At 40.9% G+C, this 24,130-nt stretch overlaps 1 protein-coding gene across 2 annotated transcripts in view; it reads left to right on the top strand.

The window, feature by feature from the left end:
* The window catches only part of BIN2 (bridging integrator 2), a 210,956-nt gene that overhangs the window by 80,507 nt on the left and 106,319 nt on the right, over positions 1-24,130 (top strand). For both annotated transcript variants that reach the window (XM_085654491.1, XM_085654492.1), the window contains one exon: positions 10,873-10,958. In XM_085654491.1, coding sequence (XP_085510617.1) covers positions 10,873-10,958 — 86 coding nt within the window. The remainder of the gene's footprint in view (positions 1-10,872; positions 10,959-24,130) is intronic.

The following is a 24,130-nucleotide window of genomic DNA, read 5'->3' as shown; positions in this document are numbered from 1 at the left end:
TATTGAAGAAGACAGCATTAGACTAATACGGTGATTTGATTAAAGAAATTGAACTGGGATTAATTATTCATAGCTTTTACACAGGGAAGAGGTATCGGCTTTGAATTGTTTGACTGTGCCCAAACAGAAACTTCCCAAACTGGTGTAAAATTTAAGGCAATAGAAATGTCTGTCTTGTCTCCATTCAGTTTTAATTGGTTGAAACAAATCCAGCTATCAAGTGTTATAAGACACTCAGCTTATGTTTAAGGATTACCTGACATTTGAAAAACATTTTGAGTCTCATCCGCATACATAAAAAAGGAGAAACCAAAAGACTGAATGAGAGAGACAAATGTGTCATATATACATTAACAAGCAGAGCAGATAGAATGGAGCCTTGAGGAATGCCACGTAAAAGATATTGAAAAGGTGAGGCAGCAACTTGAAACTACCTGTTTCTCAGAAAATCTGTGAAGCACTGTAAGGCTATGTCTTCAACACCGATATCCTCCAGGCTTGATAGCAACCTCTGTCGATCTATGGAGTCAAAAGCGTCAGACAAATCAAGGAAAGTTAGGGTGGCTTGAAAATCCTTTTTTGCAAGTGGTGCATCTCATCTATAGCCAAGATTACCATAGTCTTGGGGCTTTGGCCATATCAAAGTCCAGCTTGCATTAGATGGAGAAAGCCACTTGTTTTTATATAGCCATTTAGTTGATCAACACATTCTCTACGAACCTGGATGGATAAGATAGTTGTGAGATGGGATGTAGATTTGAGAAATTGTCCATACCAAGAGGGGGATGGCATAAGTAGGGTAGACTTTAACATATTCAGAATAGTGCCTGATCTCAAAGCAGTATTTAAAAGTAGGCATTTGTGGCTACTTTCAGTTACCAATCAATTTTTGGGGTGTTTTGCTGAAAGAGTGTCTGCTGATGATCCAGAGGACTGGCTACTTTGCAGTAGTTGAATAAAATGTTCAGTATCAAGCAAGGAGAACTTTGTCAGCTAATTGAATGCACAGCTAGGACAAGGGTACCATTTACACTGTGGTGATAATACTATAACAATTTGACACTTAACAACATTAAAAAACATTCATTCTTGATATACAAGAAGGTCATCCGTATCTTTAAAAAAGTTTAGTGTGACGCAACAGTTTAAGCAATTTGTATCAATTCCAATAATACATACACCATAGGTATTTCCTATACTACAGTCATTCTCTTTACCAATTCCAAAAATATAAATGAGTTCTGAGAAGCTAAACCTAAGAAGGAACGAGCAAGAAAAGAAAGCAGAAAAAGAGGGAATAAACCGAAAAAGAATGGAATGGAATGAGATGCTAATTAAAATGGAGATGGAGAAGAAAAACAACACCAACCATAAACTAATGATCAACCTCACCTTTTCGAATTACACACACCGACTTAATAGTCCTCTGCGTTAGTTCAAATACCGGGTCCAATAATCAAACGCCCGAAATCTATCATCCAATCTGTGTCTAAAATAAATTAATGTATAATGCCGTTAGTAAAGTCTTAATGTGTGTGAGGGTAGCGTAACGCAATTTTAGACATAGAATCAATGTTCCAGAATGACTCAAGGAACATGTATTTAAAATTAACCGTGAACATCATAGTCAATATTTAACCTATCACATTTTGAGACTTACCAAGTCAAATCAATATGTAACAGTAGTTTATAGAAGGATAAATGCCTTCGATCCCCAGTTGGGTGATCTTCGCCTAACAAATAAGGATAAATATAGAAACCATTACTAAAAGGGAAAAAGTTTGAATCACAAAAATCTCAATGTATGATATACAATGTATACACAGATGGCCAAAGTATCTCACTTGAATACCTGAATTACCTTTAGGTTTATTGGAAAATAAAAATTCAGGATACACAGTACAAAACTTGCAGAAAAATCGTTAAAATTGGAAGCTTGCAAGGTAAAGAATTTCGAGATATTAGGAATCATGAAAAGCATGAAATTAATATAAACAACACGTGAATCTTACCCAATGTTGTAGCGTTATATCAGATAAAACTTCACTAAATAACTACAACGCAAAACTAAAGATTTAAGGATTAGTTTAGCATTTGTTTAGAGATCTGTAACTCGTGTAGCAACATCAAATTTGTCACAACTTGAGAAGAACAGGGTTGACCATACCAATGCTCTATATTAATAACTTAGCAGACATCGGTATCAGTTCCAAAAATCAAACACCCAGAATTGTAACTCGTCTGTCAACATCAAGTTGTCACAAAATTAGATGAACAATGCTGACCATACCCATGCGCTATATAAATGACTTGAAAAACATTGAAGGGATATTTTCAGACACCAAACTTGCAAGCAGCTTCACCTTACGAAGCAAATGTCTAAGCCTTCCTGCCCGCACCTCAAGACCAGCCGAGAGGTATTTATAAAAAGCCCCCCCAGAAAAACCCTCCACGGAGCCTCACCTTAATAAGCGGTCAAATACGCTGTCTTGCCGACACAATCCACGGATAGAGTAGCTCGGCACCATACTGAAAACGGCTTTATATACTGTGACAAACCGCGGAGAATAAGCTGCACCTGGACCTTCTGGCAAGTAGAATGCTTGGTGCTCGGCAATCAACGGAGAAAAAGGGAACGCCATATTGGTAACGGCAAAAAGAACCTCAGGCAGTAGAGGCGGGCGATCGTTTAATCGATGTGTTCCACTTTGAAAAACTAGCACCATATTGGAATGGCTAAAGGGAACTAAAGAGGTGTAGACGTGCTTTAACTAAATAAATGCCATTTTAAATTAGTCAAAAGAAAAACGGCAAATAAAATATAATCAGGCCCGATATTAACAATTACATTTATAAAAGTATCCACTTTATTAAAACTGTATGCCAATGATAATATCGACTACTTAAAACAACTCCGCTATAATAAAACGGTGTCGAAATTGTAAATGAGACCACCTAAAAGCGCCGTTACCTTAATGGACGCCATATTGAAGTGGGTAAATAAACCTAAGAACAGTGTTGAAAGTTATGTAAATGCCAGAACATTGCATTCACCTGTCTGGGCATACATACAATTATATTAATATACCATGGAATTGCACAAACTATAAAACCATAGGCCATAGGCAGATAATGTCATCGATATACCTCCCCCAGAACACAATATGTCAACAGGGAAAGGGCTGACATGTACGAGCATAACCACATGGTACTGGAAATGATCGATCAGATTTTGACAAAAAATTACTTTCTTCACGATGGGCACTGGTACCATCAGGTGCGGGGTACAGCCATGTTCACCAGGTTTGCCCCCTCTTATGCATGCCTGTTAGACCTGGCACCCTTGGCATGGTTTCCCCTGACTTTTTGCCTCTACCTCTGACATTTTTTACACTGTGACGGATTTTGTTTTGCTGGTTTAGATGCTTTGGGCACTTTGCCACTGCTGATCAGCGCCAAAAGTGCGCCCTGGTTAAATTATTACTGTGATTGGTTAGCCATGATTGGCATATTTGTTTTACCAGTAGGTCCCTAGTAAAGTGCACTGAGTGTGCCAGGGTGGATGATTCAAATGCTACTAGTGGACCTGCAGCACTGATTGTGCCACCCACATGAGTAGCCCTAAAATGGTGTCTCAGGCCTACCACCGCAGTGCCTGTGCACAGTCTGTGAACTGCCATGTTGTCCTGGCCAGTGTACCCACTGGCCAGGCCTGACCCTTCCCTTTTCTAACACATTGGACACCCCAATGGTAGGTCCCAGGTACCCCCCTGGGCAGGATGCAGTGTATGTGAAAGGTAGGACATGTACTAATGTGGGTAACATGTCCTGATAGTGAAATACTGCCAATTTCGTTTTTCACTATTGAAAGGCTATCTTGCTCATAGGATAACATGGGGAATGCTGTGTAACATGTTTACCTGCATATCTTCCCATAACGGCAAGATAGACATGTGGAATCTGGTATCCCTGAACTCAGAATTTATTAACACATCTTTTAGTGAAGATGGTTTTTAAATTCTAAGTTTGGAAATAGCACTTTTAGAAAGTGGCTATTTTCTTGTTCAGCCTTTTTGTGTGCCTCTGCCTGTTTGTGGAATGACTGTCTGGTTTGTGAGTGACAGGGGCTGGGGGTGGCTCCAGGAGACTGGGTGAGTCCGCACCAGGCTGAATAGCCCCATCTGCATGTAGAGTGGCGGGGAGGAGTAGCACCTGGGTCTGAATAGGCCTGTGCCTGCCTGCCTGCCACAATGCTGGCTTCACCTTCTGCGGTGCGTCTGATGGCTCTGGCCCACAGTCACTAAAGAAGAAGATGTGCCCTGGCAGAGTGCACCCAGAACTGGTTTGGACTGGGTCCAGGACCCCTCACACAGAAAGAACAAAGACTTATGGGGTATAAAAGTAGAACTGAAACCCCTGCAAAAAGAGATTAGGAAACTTCGTGATCAAGAAGGAATCCCTGCCAAAAGAAGAACAGCCAGGAAGACTGAGGAAAAGTGCTGCCATTGCTGAGTGTCTGGAAGCTGACCTACAGTTGCTGTGATTGCTGAGGAAGAGGACCAAGGGAATGTCTGCTGTGTGCTGTGTCCCCTTTACTTGAAGAGGAGCTGTGTTGTGTGATTTGCCCCTCTGACGCCTGCCCATCTCCAAGGGCCTGAGAAGAGCTGGCCTCCTGTTGGGAACTCAGGGATACAAAAGTTCCCCAGAACCCACCCTTCCAGCTGCTGTGTGCGTGTCTCTGCGCGCAGCCTGTGCCTTCGTAAAGCTGCCCCCAGCGAAATCTGTCTCGGTGTGCTCATCGGCACACAGCTGGGGTGCAAGGTCATGTGGTCTGCTCTGCCTCAAGCGTGATCTGCCCCAGGTTCTGTGCAGATTAACGCCCTGCTGAGGAACTTTGGAGCGCCTGCTTTGCCCCAGAGCGCTGTGTGTGCATTGACTCCACTGCCTCCCCTCGAGTTGTGTGCCCGAGGCCGGGTTTGCCACTCTGAAAAGGAGCCTTGAAAACACCCTGCCGATATTCACCACCGCCGGCCTGGATCGTCATATCTGAGCCGCGCTCTGATTGGTCACAGCCTCGAGGGTTTCCCACAGCAACGCGGAGGTTCGTCAGGTCGAGCTGCATTGAGTCTGGAGCAGCGCGAGGCATCCCCTAGCAACCGGGGTCCCTCGCGCTAGTCATCGAGGAAAGGAGCTGAACCTGAGGCCGAGGCGCGTCCCATCGGCGAAAGCGGCTTCACCGGAGATCAGCGCGGTGAACACAGAGCCCCCTTCACATCCTAAGGTAACCGGCTCCAACCCGTGACCGGAGTTTGCACAGGGGGTGAGATTGTGATCACACGCGCTACCGGCGGGCCGCCGCTGGGGTGATTAAATCTTGGTGACTTGATTACGGCAATCACGGGGGTGATTGGGAAAACACTAGTTTTGTGATTGGGAAAGCGCTACTTTGGGTGATTCTCTGCCTTCACGAGTGCAGCAGGGGCATTTGCGAAAATCGTCTCAGCCACCTTAGTTTTGAAATAACTTTCCATGCGCTAGGAGCAGGAGTCCTCCAAGCAGAAGGGCTCAGTCAATTTCCTTATTCACCAGACTCAAGAGAACAATATCCAAGTGAACATTTTTCAAGAGAACATTTTCTAAGACAAGAATGATTGTGTATGTGATGTTAATGACGTTTTTGATCTGCCTAATCTATACAAAGTAATTTATATTTTTATAAATACTTGGTGTAGTGTCCATTTGTGGTGTTGCGCTATGTTACTGTGAGTGTTGGTACAAATACTTTATACATTGCCTTGGGGATAAGCCTGTCTGCTCGTGCCAAGCTACCAAGGGGGTGAGCAGGGGTTATCTACAGTGTGTACCCCCTTACCCTGACTAGAAGTAAGGGTCCCTATTTGGGCAAAGGTACTTACCTCTGCCAACTAGAGACCGCCAGATCTAACAATGCTTCTTTATGGGGTGGTATGAGAGGGAGCATGCCTGGGGTTGCGATGCCTCCTCCTGGACACAACATATTGTGTTCTGGGGGAGGTATATCGACAAAATTATCTGCCTATGGTCTGGCTCAAGGGAAAGCCTGGATGAATATCTTCTGTACCTTAACGATAATCTGTTTAATGTGCAGTTAACTATGTCCTGTGACAGTGAAAAGATTGATTTTTTGGATCTCCGTTTTTACATAAAAGACGGGGTTGTACAGAGCACATTGTATCGTAAGGAAACATCATGGAATGGAATATTGCATGCTACCAGTGCTCATGCACGCTTTGTAGTTAAAAACATCCCTTACGGAGAGATGGTCAGAGTGCGTAGAAACTGTTCGGAACAGGTAGCATTCAAAGCCAATATTGTGGACACACTGGACTGGTTTCTTAAAAGAGGTTACAGCACACAGGATGTGGGTAGGGCGGAAGAAAGAGTTTACAAACTAAAGAGAGAAAGTACGTTAGTGACTAAGAAAAAGAAAGAAACAGTACCCACTAACAAACTACAATTTGTGACCAAGTACACGTCATATAGTGGAAAGATTTTTAGTATTTTTAAGAAGAACTGGCACTTACTTTGGGAAATACCAAGTTTGAGGAACGATCTCACTGCTAATCCATCAATTACTTACAAAAGAGGTCAAACCTTAAATGATATGCTATGCCCGAGCTATGCCACAACAGCTAACTGCTCTGGGACATGGTTACCAAAAAGACCTCATGGTTTCCATACGTGCACTTCATGTAATATATGTAAATTTGGGACAAACAAACTTCAGCATTTCTCTTACAATAGTACAAATAAATATAAAATCAGGGAATTCATAAATTGCAATACCAGTTATGTAATTTATGTTCTAGGTTGCAGTTGCAACTTGATATTACGTAGGAAGCACTGTACGAACTCTTAAACTCAGAATTCAGGAGCACCGTCGTGCCATTTTGAAAGACGGCACAAGGTACCCTATGTCCAATCATTATAAACAACAGCATATATCTGATCCGACTTTTTGGTTTCATGGAATTGAACATGTGCCAATCAATTACAGAGGTGGGAGCCGAGAGTTAATATTGAGACAGAAAGAGGCAAAATGGATTTGTAGACTGCGTGCTATTAAGTATGGTCATAATACAGATAATGAATTTCATTATTTTTTAAATGAAATCTGTATTTATTAATCGTGCAAGTGTGGTATACTCTCTCATTTTACCATTTACAATCAAACCTGATGCCAACCTTATAAGAATCTTGTTGAAGGTGCACTGTTGCATCTGACTCCATCCTCTCTTTATATTTGACGCAATTTCTGATTCTATGAATTTATGTAATGTAATATAGTATATTTTTGTGTATCTTTGCAGGCATTGAAAATCTGTAAAATATATTATAGACAAAGCATTAAAAAAAAAAAATTCGATCCCCTTTTTCTTTTCTTAATTTTGACTTATTTTTTCTGAACCTTCAGTTCTTTATGACACTACACTTAATTTTAATTGGAATGTTGGATGCGATGGAGATACAACGCTAATAGCTTGTTTTTGATTGAGGATATTTACACAAGTAATTCTTGTGTCTTTTCAACATCACTTGAGCTTTGTGACGTAATACTGATCTTAATTGTTCAGTATTTTTATTAATTTTCGCTGTTTTTTATTTTTGGATTAGGCACTCTTTTATAATTAAGTTTGTGCGATTCCATGGTATAATAATATAATTGTATGTATGCCCAGACAGGTGAATACAATGTTCTGCCATTTACATAACTTTCAACACTGTTCTTAGGTTTATTTAAGCACTTCAATATGGCGTCCATTAAGGTAACAGCGCTTTTGGGTGGTCTCATTTACAATTTCGACACCTTTTTATTATAGCGGAGTTATTTGGCGTTATTACATTAATTTTCGGCACGTGAATGTGACCTGGGACCCTTTTTTAAGTAGTCGATATTATCATTGGCATACAGTTTTAATAAAGTGGATACTTTTCTAAATGTATTTGTTAATATCGGGCCTTATTATATATTATTTGCCGTTTTACTTTTTACTAATTTAAAATGGCATTTATTTAGTTAAAGCACCTCCACACCTCTTTAGTTCCCTTTAGCCATTCCAATATGGTGCTAGTTTTTCAAAGTTGAACACATCGATAAACGATCGCCCGCCTCTACCGCCTGAGGTTCTTTTTGCCGTTTCCAATATGGCGTTCCCTTTTTCTTCGTAGATTGCCGAGCACCAAGTATTCTAGCTGCCAGAAGGTCCAGGTGCAGCCTATTCCCCGCGGTTTGTCACAGTATTTAAAGCCGTTTTCAGTATGGTGCTGAGTTACTCTATCCGTGGATTGTGTCTGCAAGACAGCGTATTTGACCGCCTTTTAAGGTGAGGCTCCTTGGAGGGTTTTTCTGAGGGAGCTTTTTATAAATACCTCTCGGTTGGTGCGGGCAGGAAGGCTTAGACGTTTGTAAGGTGAAGCTGCTTGCAAGTTTGGTGTCTGAAAATCTCCCTTTGATGTTTTTCAAGTCATTTATATAGCGCATGGGTATGGTCAACACTGTTCATCTAATTTTGTGACAACTTGATGTTGACAGACGAGTTACAATCCTGGGCGTTTGATTTATGGAACTGATACCGATGTCTGCTAAGTTATTAATATAGCGCATTGGTATGTCAACCCTGTTCTTCTCAAGATGTGACAAATTCGATGTCGCTACACGAGTTACAGATCTCTAAACAAATGCTAAACTTATCCTTAAATCTTTAGTTTTGGGTTGTAGTTATTTAGTGAAGTTTTATCTGATATTACGCTACAACATTGGGTAAGATTCACGTGTTGTTCATATTCATTTAATGCTTTTCATGATTCCCAAATCTCGAAATTCTTGACCTTGTAAGATTTCAATTTTAACGATTTTGCTGCGAGGTTTTTTCTGTGTATCCTGAATTTTAATTTTCCAATAAACCTAAAGGTAATTCAGGTATTTAAGTGAGATACTGTGGCCATCTGTGTATACATGGTATATCATACATTGAGATTTTTGTGATTCAGACTTTTTCCCTTTTAGTAATGGTTTCTATATTTATCCCTATTTGTTAGGCGAAGATCACCCAACTGGGGATCAAAGGCATTTATCATTTTGACCTTCTATAAACTACTGTTACATATTGATTTGACTTGGTAAGTCTCAAAATGTGATAGGTTAAATATTGACTATGATGTTCACGGTTAATTTTAAATACATGTTCCTTGAGTCATTCTGGAACATTGATTCTATGTCTAAAACTGTGTTACGCTACCCTCACACACATTAAGACTTTACTAACGGCATTATACATTAATTTATTTTAGACACAGATTGGGTGATAGATTTCGGGCATTTGATTATTAGATCCGGTATTTGAACTAACGCAGAGGACTATTAAGTCGGTGTGTGTAATTCGAAAAGGTGAGGTTGATCATTAGTTTATGGTTGGTGTTTTGTTTTTCTTCTCCATCTCCATTTTAATTAACATCTCATTCCATTCCATTCTTTTTCGGTTTATTTCCTCTTTTTCTGCTTTCTTTTCTTGCTCGTTCCTTCTTAGGTTTAGCTTCTCAGAACTCATTTATATTTTTGGAATTGGTAAAGAGAATTACCGTAGTATAGGAAATACCTATGGTGTATGTATTAATAGAATTGATACAAATTGCTTAAACTGTTGCGTCACACTAAACTTTTTTAAAGATACGGATGACCTTCTTGTATATCAAGAATGAATGTTTTTTAATATTGTTAAGTGTCATATTGTTATAGTATTGTGTGGTATAAGTATATGATGTATTGTTTTTTAGTTGGTTAAGAATATTTTTTGCAATTTGTGGTTGTGTCCGTCAGCTATGTCACATTATATGTTTGTCTTATATATTCTTTGTTACTTCGTCTGCAGCCCTGAAGAAGTTCTCTTGGCGATGTGCCGAATTGAACGAAACGTGTTGGCTGCTTTGGTTGCTTTTTCATGAAACTTCATTTGAAATTGAAAATACATGACTGAAAGAAATATTTAAAAGACTGAATAAGTTCTTTTTGTTCAAGTGCACTGCTCTATATGTAAAGTATTTTTGGAATCTGTGAACAGTGGTACCAAAAGGCAACAGATGCTGAGAAGAGTGCACAAACTATTCACCTAATAAGATTGCAGCACAGTGGTGAGGTGCGTTTTTGCTAAAGTCCATTGCCTAAGCCTCACTTGGATACGTATACACTGTGGTGATATGTTTGCTTCCAATAAAACCACATTTTCTGTAATTAAAGATATCTCATTTTAAAAGTAGTCTGCAATTTGATTACATCTTCTAATAGAGTTTTGAAGGAGCTCTTAAGCTATTTTATTGTAGAAAAGATAACTGACATTATGTTTGTGGCTGACAAAGTTTTATGAAAATAGAAAGATGCCTGTGTGGCCTCAGTCTGTTTCCAGACCCCCCCCCCCTATTAAAAGCCAGGAGGAAGGCGTTATCTTCTGTTATTCACTCAATTCATTTTCCACAGCCCAATGATTTGTGAGTGGTGGTCACAGAGGGGTTAGCCAAAGAAGCACTTCAAATGTCCTGCCTGTGCTGACAGACTGCAGTATTAACTGCAGCCAGGTGTGCTTTGTATTCCACACCTGTTCTTTGATCGTCACGTTGACTATCAAAGCACCCATTTCTAAGTCGTGAATACCCACCAGAAGCAGAAAGCAGCAAATTCAAACACAATATTAGCACTGACTTCCACACGCCTCACGTGTGTCCAATTAGGGTAAATACGGAATGTTTTTCAGCTTTATTACCGTCCGATTACAGTTTCAGCAGCACCACATGGCAGACACAAAAGAGTCTTTCAAGAGCGTCTCCTTTGTTTTGTTGCAGGCAGAGGAGGAGTTCAACAAGGCGCAGACTGTATTCGAAGACATTAACAACGAGCTCCGAGACGAACTCCCGGTTCTGTACAGCAGGTAACCAAGGCTGTGAATTTATTTGACACGTTAAAACTTATCAGGGTTATTTCTGATGTCTGGGTGGCTCTGCTTTTTGAGGAACGTCTATACGCTCGGACGTGAGATGCCCTCTCTGAATTGTGCTATGTTTGAGTACAACATTACTATCTGATATGGAATTTTAGGAGCAGCGACGGAACCTGTCTTTCGTGTGGTTTCTGGGATGGATGAGGCTGCGGGCGTTATGCTGCCAAGAATGTGTTCTGAGAGCAAATTCCTATGGAACCTATATTAAGAAAGCCTATTTCCACAGATATCACATATGGAAAATGTATTTTTGAAGATACAAAGCTAATTAACGAAAGAATCAAAACAGACCACCGAACCAGGTGTGAAATAGGGGCAAGAAAAATAAAAAATAAAAGTTATTTCTGAATGCCTAATACATCAGCTCTTACAAAAGCAGTTAGTCAGACGGAATAACACATTAAGAGGAAGTGAAGCTGGCAATCACTGACCAAACAGGATTCAGCAAATGAGAGTGACAACGAAGCCAACCATTAGTAAGCAATGGGTGTGCTAACAAAATGTATTGCAAAGAACAGCACATACCTGTCTCAGGTGAGACCTAAAAAGTAGCTGCCTAAAAGTGAGCAGTGGAAGGTTGAAGCCAGTCAGCCGGAAATATGGTAGGAAGGCTATGCTCCATGGAAGGAACAAATACAAGATAGACAAGGGAAGCTATTGAATGAGAAGCAAATAAACAAGTGATAATAAAGTCAACCAATGGTAAGAAATGGGTCGGGCGTAAGCTCTTGGTAGTCCCACAATAGGTCATATGCAACAGACAGCTGCACTGTCTAGTAGGGTCCACCTCAAAAAAGCTATTCAAAACAAGTAAAAGTGGCATACTTACAACGTCTTTTCACCTTTGCATACATTTCTGAAAAAGGATCAATTAATCCAATCTGAATTTTATTTCAGAACAGATATTCAGATCCTGGTCGAAATAAAGTTGTTTTTTTCCTTTCATTGTAGTTCGACATGATACCATAAAACCTGTAGTAAGTCTGGATCCTGAGCTATCCTTAACGTGAAAACATAGAGTCAAAAGTTGGAAGAGGAAGAGTAGAGGCTGTCTGGCCTATGTGTAAATTGTGATCACTACTCAGCCACTGCATCCCTCAAAAATGCTGTTGCTCTCTCAGCATACATGTGAAAGGTCCTGCACTCAGGGTAAAGGTATGTAGTAGCAGCCAGAGACGCTGACTTTAGAAGTGTGGAATCAGGTTCTAGTCCCGACGTCAGCTTAACATTCTGTGATTCTGGACAATTTACGTAATTTCCGCGTGCTTACAAAAAATGAATCTAAATGTATTTAACGTAATCTAGTTGTTATGTAAAGTGCTTTAATGCCAGTGGGTTAAGTTTGCACTAAATAAAGGTGCTAGAATAAACAAGCATTGGAAAAGCCAATAGGTCTAGCTTTGGCCGCAAGCCTTTGGCAATTCTTGTTTTATCTTGTCATGATTTGTGCAAAACCTTATTGTTGGTGATGCAGCCAGGAGTTCATCAATCTAAAAAATATTTTTGGCTAAAGGCAAAAATATTTTTGGGGGTTTAAAAAGAGAACACATTACTATATTAGTCCCTGACATGGAAAGCGACTACTTTGTATATGCTCCTTTTAAAAGGGCAGCATGCTGCAACTCAAAGTGAAGTCCGTCAGTGGCTGAAGTGTGCTAACCCACTGGCCGTGATGCATGCAGCAGTGACTGGAAGAAAAATGTGAATGACACAACAAAAGACTAATGGATGAAGTCATGCTGCAAACCCCTCCTAAGTAACTATGTTATAAATATAATTATAGTAAAATCAAAAGGTCTTTGCTAACACCAATCTATAAAAAAAAAAAGCAAATCGGTCTGACGTTCGCTGCCAATCTCTTGTGTTTGATAATGCTTTTTTGTAATATTTTGGTAATTCTTTCCATAAATAGAATGGCTTGCAAAGACAGATAGAGAGGCTTGAAAAGACAGATATCGATAGATAGATAGATAGATAGATAGATAGATAGATAGATAGATAGATAGATAGATAGTTAGATAGATAGATAGATAGATAGATAGATAGATAGATAGATAGATAGATAGATAGATAGATAGATAGATAGATAGATAGATAGATAGATAGATAGATAGATAGATAGATAGATAGATAGATAGATAGATAGATAGATAGATAAACAGACATAGACAGACAGACAGGACATACAGATTACATTGGTTTACAAATATAACTGTAACAGTCAATTAAAATACATACCAGCATTTCATACAGGAGTGCATTTAGAAATGCACTTCATTGCACGCATACTAATAAAGTAACAACTTCATTAAGAACAGTTTTAAAATGCCACAATTTGGTATGCTGTGAAATATCAGCAGTCACATAAACAAAGGAAACTCCAAAGGGAATTTACAACAGCTTTAGCAAGAGGCAGGAATTGATAATAAATAAAAAACTTTTCGAAATAACTAAACATTTAGCGGGATGTGCTCCAGATCTTAATCCCCCTTGCTCACAAGATGTCTGTGATTCACTGGCATCATTTTTTTTTTTCACCAAGGTGAATGACATATTCTCTGCGTTCAGCCTAGGTGATAAACAGGACCCAGATAAAACAAACAGATCATCCTCAAGCAATAATTTTTCCCGCTTCGCAGAAGTTACAGAGGATCAAATTCAATACATCATTAACACTATTAAATCTGGATCAGCTCTAGACCCCTGTCCTCTGAATACCCTTCGTTCACTAATGGACATTGTTACTCCAGTCATCACACGAATATGTAACGTCATGTTTTGCACTGGCATCTTTCCAAATCAATTAAAAAAGACTTTACTGAAACCCCTCCTGAAAAAACCTGGCTTAGATAAAACAGAACTAAAAAATTATAGGCCTATTGCAAACTTACCCTTTCTGGCTAAAATAATCGAAAAAGCCATGAATATCCAACTCGCGGAATTCATCGAGCAACATCATCTGCTCGACGAATCACAATTTGGATTCCGCAAGTTTCATGGCACAGAAACTGCGCTCATCAAAGCGGCGGATGACATCCGATTAATCAGAGACCAAGGCGGTACAGCGCTCCTGGTACTTCTAGATTTATCGGCCGCCTTCGACACGGTTGACCATAAGATCTTAGTCAACCGTGTCGAAAAAATGGGCGTGCAAGGCCTAGCAAAAAATCTATTGGCGTCTTTTCTGGCAGAGAGATCCCAGTCTGTCATACTGGGCCAGTTTGAATCCGCAGAGCTATCACTGCCATGTGGGGTACCTCAAGGTTCATCCCTCAGTCCGACGCTATTTAACATATATGTGTCGGACCTCGCAAACACCATCAAAGCGCATGGGATGAACCTTACCTCATATGCAGATGATACACAGCTGATACTGGCTGTCAGAAATGATGGGGAAGCAGTGGCGCAGCGTTTCAGAACAGGTATGCTGGCCATAGGTAACTGGATGTCAGCAAACAGTTTGAAACTTAATTCTGATAAAACCGAGGTGGTCACCTTTGGCCACCTCAATCCTAGCTGGTCCCCAACCTGGTGGCCTTCTTCCTTCGGAGCGGTACCTAAGCCGGTCACGAAGGTGAGAAATTTAGGAGTCATCTTCGATGACAATCTAAATTTCATGGCCCATGCCAATCAAACGGCCTCTACGGCATTCCATAAATTACGGCTGGTTAGGAAGATTCTCCCTTTCCTTCCAAAAAACGTGGGAAAAACATTGATCAGCGCCTTGGTTTTGTCAGCATTGGATTACTGCAATGGCTTGTTTGGGAATGCGCAAGTCAGGATTATCAAGAAAATGCAGACAATCCAAAATGCAGCAGCCAGACTCCTTCTTGATATTCCTAAATTCGCGCCAGTGGCTGAGACCTTGAGGACTCTCCACTGGCTTCCTGTTAGGAACAGAATAAAATTCAAAACTTTATGCATTGTCTACAAGGCACTGCACCTTCAAGCGCCTCAATTCCTGTGTGAACATCTGGTTCCATATGTCCCCACTCGAACACTACGATCAGCAAAACTACATGACCTTGTAATGCCACGGACCAGGCTAGTCAACTGGGGAGACAGGCGCTTCCTAGTAGTCGCCCCAAGACTATGGAATACACTCCCGCAAACCATAAGATCTTGCTCAAACTTAATGTCCTTTAGGAAAAAATTGAAGACCTGGTTATTTAACCTCTAACTACTTATAAGATCACCGGGAGAGTAACAACAGTACAGCGCCGAGACGCCTGTGGGCATTTGTTCGCGCTTAATAAATGATAAAAATAAATAAATAAATAAATAAAGCTGAAATGTTCCATGAGCTCAAATTGAAAGAACTGGTAGAAAACGTCCAGCTATCCCACTAGACTATAATCACAAAGGCAACACAAAAGTAATAAAGTAAAAACAAAAACACTTGCACTGAAGAGAACTACCTTGTGTGTGGGTGCCGGTCCTCGTGAGAGAGCAAAATACAGTCACTTAAAGAGAAGTTATACAGTGGCTGAAGTGGGTTGGCCGCTGCCCAAAGATGTATGCTGTAGTGGGAGGAAGCAAAATGTGAATGACACAACAGCAGATTAAAGGATGGAACAACTGGCTGAAAGCCCCTTTGAATATGTATTGTATATATACATACATATATATACATATATATATATATATATATATATATATATATATATTTATATATATATATATATATATATATATATATATATATTACCTACTGGCGGTCGCCAGTAGGTAGTTATAGTTAGGACCACGTTTCCATAGGAAATCCGCAACATTCTATTTTGAATAACTTTGGCGCCGGTCGACGAATCCTCGCGAATTTTTCAAAATAGGTGGGGCGCTACGCTCCGCTCCTACCCTGAAAGTCTCGGGGTGATTCGTCAAGCGGGGGCTGAGATAAAAGGGGGGTCCCAAAACGCGTTTTTCCCATGCATTTTTCCATAGGACCTTTAGACAGGGCTACAGCCCGAACGGCTGAACAGAATTACTAGAAATTTGGCAGAGAGGTAGTCCTCAGGTCAAGGAAGTGCCTTTTGTAGGTTTGGTGTAAATCTGTTCAGTAGATTCTGAGAAAATAGCCTTTAAATCAATATATATATCTGAGCCAGCTTACGGTGCGCTTACGGTACGCTTACCGTACGCGTACGGTGGCGTGCGCGAGCGCGATTCTGATTGGCTGTTACATCTAAGTAAACATTCGAATCGGTCGAAACCAGGAAGCGGCGGCCGCCATTTTCTCTCTCGCACTCTGAGGGGGGGGCTGTAAACAAAGGCAAAAAACATATAAAGGGGCTGTTTAGACAGCGCCCATGCACATAGCCATGTTAGTTGAGTCCTCAAAGATCCCCCAAGGCCAAAAACGGTAAATTTTTATTTTTTGAAAATTTCGCCGATTACGCTTACCGTACGCGTATGGTGCGCTTACGCTAAAAATTTTAATAAAAAAAAAAAACACTCTCTGTGCATGGCATATTATTGTCATCACTTACAAATTAAATTTAACAGATTACCTATCACAAGGAAGTGCATAATATGTCCTCCATGTGCGCACTGTGCGTAACGTGGGCACGCGGTGCACGTAGCGCACTGCGTGCCCACCTTGCGTGTATGGCACTAACTGCGTAAAGTGGGTGCGCGGTGCGCAAAGCGCACCGCGTGCTCACTGTGCGCGCACGGTGCGCGAAGCGCACCGTGCGCGCACGGAACGAACTGCGTTAAGTGGGCGTGCATGCCACGAATGGCGTAAAGTAACTTAGCATTTAAAAAAACGTACAAATTCACTGAAAAAACCATAGGTTTCACACACGTTATAGTTAGGAATTAGCATTTAAAAAACCTTGCTAATTCAATGAAAAAACCATAGGTTTCACACATGTTATAGTTAGCTGGAAATTTTACTGATAAAAAACCAATGAAATTCCCCCGTTATAGTTACTGTAGGCAACTATAACTCACGCGACCGTAATCCTCTGCTGATGACATATGTGTCTTTATGAAAAAAAAAAATTTGTAAAATATGTATAGCTAAAATTTAATGGAAGAAGACATGGGCAAATAAGTGTCTAAATACAGTATTAGCATCAGCAGAGGATTGCGGTCGCGTGAGTTATAGTTGCCTACAGTAACTATAACGGGGGAATTTCATTGGTTTTTTATCAGTAAAATTTCCAGCTAACTATAACATGTGTGAAACCTATGGTTTTTTCATTGAATTAGCAAGGTTTTTTAAATGCTAATTCCTAACTATAACGTGTGTGAAACCTATGGTTTTTTCAGTGAATATATATATATATATATGTGTATATGTATATATTACCTACTGGCAGTCGCCAGTAGGTAGTTATAGTTAGGACCTACTTTCCATAGGAAATCCGCAACATTCTATTCCCAATAAGTCTGGCGCCGGTTGACGAATCTTCGCGAAATTTTCCAAACTTTTGGCCAGCTTCGGTCCGCTCCTATCCTGAAAGTCTCGTGGTGATTCGTCAAGCGGGGGCTGAGAAAAAAGGGGGGTCCCAAAACGCATTTTCCCCATGCAATTTCCCATAGGACCTGTTGACACAGCTACAGCCCGAACTGCGGAACGGAATTACACCAAATTTGGCAGAAAGGTAGACCTTGGTTCAGAGTCCTGCCTTTTTTTAAATGGTGTAAATCCGTTCAGTAGTTCCTGAGAAAATCAAAAGTAAAATCACATATACATCTGGGCGGAGCCTAACCACACATCTCATCGTGAGATCTGATTGGCTGCCAGCACTTCAACCAAGAAGTGTTGGCAGCCATCTTGGGACCAATATACATGATAGCACCTCATTAAAAAGCATTGCAGTTAATAGAAGGTTTTAAGACTTTAGTTACATTATAAATCATTTGTTGATGGTACCATACTCATTTTAGTAATTGTGATATGTTCTAAGGTGATTTTACCATGTGAAAAGCCTTCTGCTGGGATATCATGAATCATTTTTGAGAGAAAACTATTTTTACATGCTTTTCCCACAGAGGTTTGGAAGGTGATCTATAAGCTAAACTGAGAGCATATTTTCTGTAAATTCACATTATCTGTCTTAGTCATGTGAGAATGAAGTCTGACATTCTCAGTAAAACATGTACATCCAACAAGGGCAGAGACTGTCAGTTGATTCCTTTGTGTTCTACTGCAGATATATATAGATATGCAGATTATATATATGTTTATATATGTATGTATATATATATACATACATATATATAAATGCATATGCATATATGTGCATATGTGTGCGTGTAGAGAGAGGTAGAGAGAGGTAGAGAGGTAGAAGTGTAGAGGTAGAGACGTAGAGAGTAGTAGAGAGAGAGGTAGAGAGTGGAGGATGGGTAGTAGAGAGTAGAGAGTAGAGAGAGAGTAGTAGATAGTAGTAGAGAGAGTAGCAGAGAGTGAGTAGTAGAGAGTAGTAGAGTGAGTAGTAGAGAGTGAGTAGTAGAGAGTAGTAGAGAGTGAGAAGTAGTGAGTAGTAGAGAGTAGTAAAGAGTGAGTAGTAGAGTGAGTAGTAGAGAGTAGTAGAGAGTGAGTATTAGAGAGAGAGTAGTAGAGAGTGAGTATTAGAGAGTGAGTAGTAGAGAGTGAGTAGTGGAGACTGAGTAGCAGAAAGAGAGTAGTAGAGAATGAGTAGTAGTAGAGTGAGTAGTAGAGAGCAGTAGAGAGAGAGTAGTAGAGAGTGAGTAGTAGAGAGTAGAAGAGAGTGAGTAGTAGAGAGTAGTAGAGAGAGAGTAGTAGAGAGTGAGTAGTAGAGAGTAGTAGAGAGTCAGTATTAGAGTATTAGAGAGTGAGTAGTAGAGAGAGAGTAGTAGAGAGTGAGTAGTAGAGAGTGAGTAGTAGAGAGCAGTACAGAGTGAGTGGTAAAGAGCAAGTAGTAGATTGTGTAGTAGAGAGAGAGTAGTAGAGAGTAGTAGAGAGTGAGTAGTAGAGAGTGAGTAGTAGAGAGAGTAGTAGAGAGTAGTAGAGAGTGAGTAGTAGAGAGTGAGTAGTAGAGAGTAGTAGAGAGTGAGTAGCAGAGAGAGTAGTAGAGTAGTAGAGAGTGAGTAGTAGAGAGTAGTAGAGAGCGAGTAGTAGAGAGTGAGTAGCGGAGAGTGAGTAGTAGAGTAGTAGAGAGTGAGTAGTAGAGAGTGAGTAGAGAGAGTAGTAGAGAGTGAGTAGTAGAGAGAGAGTAGTAGAGAGTGGTAGAGAGTGAGTAGTAGAGAGAGTAGTAGAGAGTGAGTAGTTGAGAGTGAGTAGTAGAGAGTGAGTAGTAGAGAGTAGTAGAGTAGTAGAGAGTGAGTAGTAGAGAGTGAGTAGTAGAGAGTGAGTAGTAGAGAGAGAGTAATAGAGAGAGAGTAGTAGAGAGTGAGTAGTAGAGAGTAGTAGAGAGTGAGTAGTAGAGAGTGAGTAGTAGAGAGTAGTACAGAGTGAGTAGTAGAGAGTGATTAGTAGAGAGTAGTGGAGTAGTAGAGAGTGAGTAGTAGAGAGTAGTAGAGAGTGAGTAGTAGAGTGAGTAGTAGAGAGCAGGTAGTAGAGAGTGTGTAGTAGAGAGAGAGTAGTAGAGAGTGAGTAGTAGAGAGTAGTAGAGTAGTAGAAAGTGAGTTGTAGAGAGTGAGTAGTAGAGAGCAGTAGAGAGTGAGTAGTAGAGAGTAGTAGAGTAAATGTAAATGTCAAGGTACTTATAGAGCGCACTGTCACCAGACGGCCACCTTGGGGTGTCGCCTTAGCGGTTTCCTGGCGCTGATACTCATACCGCTGTGGAACCCCTCCTGGCTTTCCCTGTGAAGTGTCCACTCCTGGGCACCCCCAGGGTGAAGCCAGGCATCCTTAGCGCTGTTGGGGCCGGTGTGGAGGCTAAGCAAGCTATTGCCCAGAGTTGCAGCGTGGGGCCCGTGATTAGAATAGGCACCGAGGCGAGAATAGACAGGTCCGAGGAAATTGAGCCCGAGCCCCGCCGAGGCGGGAATCGAACCCTGGTCCCTGGCCAGAACTCTGCTTCAGGGTCTACCACTCTAACCATTCTGCCACACTCCTCCAGAGTAGTAGAGAGTGAGTAGTAGAGTGAGTAGTACAGAGTAGTAGAGAGTGAGTAGTAGTGAGTGAGTAGTGGAGAGTGAGTAGTAGAGTAGTAGAGAGTGAGTAGTAGAGAGTGAGTAGTAGGGAGAGCAGTAGAGTGAGTAGTAGAGAGTGAGTAGTAGAGAGAGAGTAGTAGAGAGTAGTAGAGAGTGAGTAGTAGAGTAGTAGAGAGTGAGTGGTAGAGAGTAGTAGAGAGTAGTGGAGTGAGTAGTAGAGAGTGAGTAGTAGAGAGAGTAGTAGAGAGTGAGTAGTTGAGAGTGAGGAGTAGTGAGTGAGTGGTAGAGAGTAGTAGAGAGTAGTAGAGAGTGAGTAGTAGAGAGTGAGTAGTAGAGAGTAGTAGAGTGAGTAGTAGAGAGGGAGTAGAGAGAGTCAGTAGTAGAGAGTAGTAGAGAGTGAGTAGTAGAGTAGTAGAGAGTGAGTGGTAGAGAGTAGTAGAGAGCAGAAGAGTGAGTAGTAGAGAGTAGTAGAGAGTGAGTAGTAGAGAGTGAGTAGTAGAGAGTAGTAGTAGAGAGAAGTAGAGAGTAGTAGAGAGTGAGTAGTAGAAAGTAGTAGCGAGTGAGTAGTAGAGAGTGAGTAGTTTAATTTAAAAGGAACACAATGAGGAGGTTCATTTTGCCATAGAAATTATGATTAGTGCGGAAAAAAGAAAATTAGGGCACATTTTGAGTGACTTCTCAAATCCTCTTCTATTTCATTAAAAAATTCTGACATGCAGACTGAAACATGCACTTTCAATACCAGCAGCAGACTTCCCTGGTGAACAGTAGCTTTACTAGAGTGATCTAATAAGCAACTAGAGTGCTAACATTCCGAATTTATGGCAAATGTGTGACACATCTGAATGCCTTCATGATGGAATGAAAGTAAAAAACCTGAAAGTATTTCTTACTGAGGAGACTGTTGTAAAATGAGGAAATTAGGAAACTTCAAAACAAATAAGTCACCCAAGATGGCCACCAGAGACAAAAGAGCCCAAATGTAGCACAAATATCACCGAGATGTAGCCCAGGTATAGCCCAATGACAGAATGTCCCAGAGTGTTTTAAAGAACAACTAGAGCGCTAACAGTCTTACTTATGACAAAAGTATGGCACACCTGATGCCATCTTGATTGGAATAAAGTGGTAACACGTAAAAACATTTAATTTGCAAAGGAACAAAATGAGGGGGTTCATTTGGCCATAGAAATTATGATTAGTTCTGCAGAAAGAAAGATTAGGGCACATTTTGACTTCTCAAATCCTCCTCTATTTCATTAAAAAATTCTGACATGCAGACTGAAACATGCACTTTGAATACCAGCAGCAGACTTCCCTAGTGAGCAGTAGCTTTACTACAGTGATCTAATGAGCAACTAGAGTGCTGCCATTCAGAATTTATGGAAAATGTGTGACACATCTGAATGCCTTCTTGATGGAATCAAAATAAACAAGCATTGAAAATGCAATAGGTCTCGCCTCGTTTAAGTTAAATCAATTCTGTTTGTAATTAGGTGGCTTTTTAGCTTTGCTTGTATTAGAGTTTTTCAAACTTTCATGTACATACCATGCATATGTATGCATATATGTATATGTATATGTTTGCATGCATTTATATTTATATAGATATGAAGATTATATTGATATGTTTATATATGTATATATATACACATACATATATATAAATGCAGATGCATATATATGCATATATATATGTGCATATGTGTGCATGTACAGAGAGGTAGAGAGGTAGAGGTGTATAGGTAGAGGTGTAGAGGTAGAGTGGTAGAGGTAGAGAGTAGTTGAGAGAGAGGTAGAGAGAGGTAGAGAGGTAGAGAGTAGAGAGCGAGTAATAGAGAGTAGAGAGTGAGTAGTAGAGAGTAGTAGAGAGTAGTAGAGAAAGTATCAGAGAGTGAGTAGTAGAGAGTAGTAGAGTGAGTAGTAGAGAGTGAGTAGTAGAGAGTGAGTATTAGAGAGTGAGTAGTAGAGAGTAGTAGAGAGTGAGTAGTAGAGAGTAGTAGAGAGTGAGTAGTAGAGAGTGAGTAGTAGAGAGTAGTAGAGAGTGAGTAGCAGAGAGAGAGTATTAGAGAGTAGTAGAGAGTGAGTAGCAGGGTGAGTAGTAGAGAGTAGTAGAGAGTGAGTAGTAGAGAGTAGTACAGAGAGAGTAGTAGAGAGTGAGTAGTAGAGAGTAGTAGAGAGTGAGTAGTAGAGAGTGAGTAGTAGAGAGAGGGTAGTAGAGAGTAGTAGAGTAGTAGAGAGTGAGTAGTAGAGAGTGAGTAGTAGAGAGTAGCGGAGTAGTAGAGAGTGAGTAGTAGAGAGTAGTAGAGAGTGAGTAGTAGAGTGAGTACTAGAGAGTAGCAGAGAGCAAGTAGTAGAGAGTGTGTAGTAGAGAGTGAGTAGTAGAGAGTAGTAGAGAGTGAGTAGTAGAGAGAGAGTAGTATAGAGTGAGAAGTAGAGAGAGTAGTAGAGTAGTAGAGAGTGAGTAGTAGAGTGAGTAGTAGAGAGAGGGTAGTAGAGAGTAGTAGAGTGAGTAGTAGAGAGTAGTAGAGAGTGAGTAGTAGAGAGTAGTAGAGTGAGTAGTAGAGAGTGAGTAGTAGAGAGAGAGTAGTAGAGAGTGAGTAGTAGTGTAGTAGAGAGTGAGTGGTAGAGAGTAGGAGAGAGTAGTAGAGTGAGTAGTAGAGAATAGTAGAGACTGAGTAGTAGAGAGTAGTAGAGTAGTAGAGAGTGAGTAGTAGAGAGTGAGTAGCAGAGAGAGTAGTAGAGAGTAGTAGAGAGTGAGTAGTAGAGAGTGAGTAGTGGAGAGTGAATAGTAGAGAGCGAGTAGTAGAGAGTGAGTAGTAGAGAGTGAATAGTAGAAAGTGAGTAGTAGAGAGAGAGTAGTAGAGTGAGTAGTAGAGAGTGAGTAGTAGAGAGAGAGAGTAGTAGAGTAGTAGAGAGTGAGTGGTAGAGAGCAGCAGAGAGTAGTAGAGTGAGTAGTAGAGAGTAGTAGAGAGTGAGTAGTAGAGAGTGAGTAGTAGAGAGTAGTAGCGAGTGAGTAGTAGAGAGCGAGTAGTAGAGTAGTAGAGAGTGAGTGGTAGAGAGTAGTAGAAAGTAGTAGAGTGAGTAGTAGAGAGTGAGTAGTAGAGAATGAATAGTAGAGAGTAGTAGAGAGTGAGTAGTAGAGATAGTAGTAGTAGACCGTGAGTAGTAGAGAGTAGTAGAGCGTGAGTAGTAGAGAGTGAGAAGTAGAGAGTAGTAGCAAGTGAGTAGTAGAGTAGTAGAGAGTGAGTAGTTGAGAGTGAGTAGTAGAGAGTAGTAGAGAGTGAGTAGTTGAGAGAGAGTAGTAGAGAGTAGTAGAGAGTCAGTAGTAGAGTAGTAGAGAGTAGTCAGTCAGTGTCAGTCAGTGTCAGTCAGTCAGTGTCAGTCAGTCAGTCAGTCAGTGTCAGTCAATCAGTGTCAGTCAGTGTCAGTCAATCGGTGTCAGTCAGTGTCAATCAGTGTCAGTCAGTGTCAGTCAGTCAGTGAGTCAGTGTCAATCAGTGTCAGTCAGAGTCAGTGTCAGTCAATCTGTGCCAGTCAGTGTCAATCAGTCAGTGTCAGTCAGTCAGTGTCAGTCAGTCAGTGTCAGCTAGAGCAGCTCTGCTGACTTGGTTCTCTGGCTCTAAAGCAGCTCTGCTGACCTGGTTCTCTCTCTCTAAAGCAGCTCTGCTGACCTGGTTTCTCTGGCTCTACAGCAGGTCTGCTGACCTGGATCTCTGGCTCTAGAGCAGCTCTGCTGACCTAGTTCTTATGCTACAGAGCAGCTCTGCTGAACTAGTTCTCTGGCTCTACAGCAGTTCTGCTGACCTGGATCTCTGGCTCTACAGCAGCTCTGCTGACCTGGTTCTCTGGCTCTAGAGCAGCTCTGCTGACCTAGTTCTTAGGCTCTAGAGCAGCTCTGCTGACCTGGTTCTCTGGCTCTACAGCAGCTCTGCTGACCTGGTTTTCTGCACTCACGATGCACGCACCCGACTTCGCGAAAATATATTTAAAAATAATATAAGTTTATTATAAGTACAAATATATTATTTTGATGA

The sequence above is a fragment of the Triturus cristatus genome, chromosome 4_1 (genome assembly GCF_964204655.1).
Source record: "Triturus cristatus chromosome 4_1, aTriCri1.1, whole genome shotgun sequence".
Taxonomy (NCBI): Eukaryota; Metazoa; Chordata; class Amphibia; order Caudata; family Salamandridae; genus Triturus; species Triturus cristatus.
Note: the sequence above shows the minus strand (reverse complement) of the source record. Positions and strands in the feature narration are given on the sequence as shown.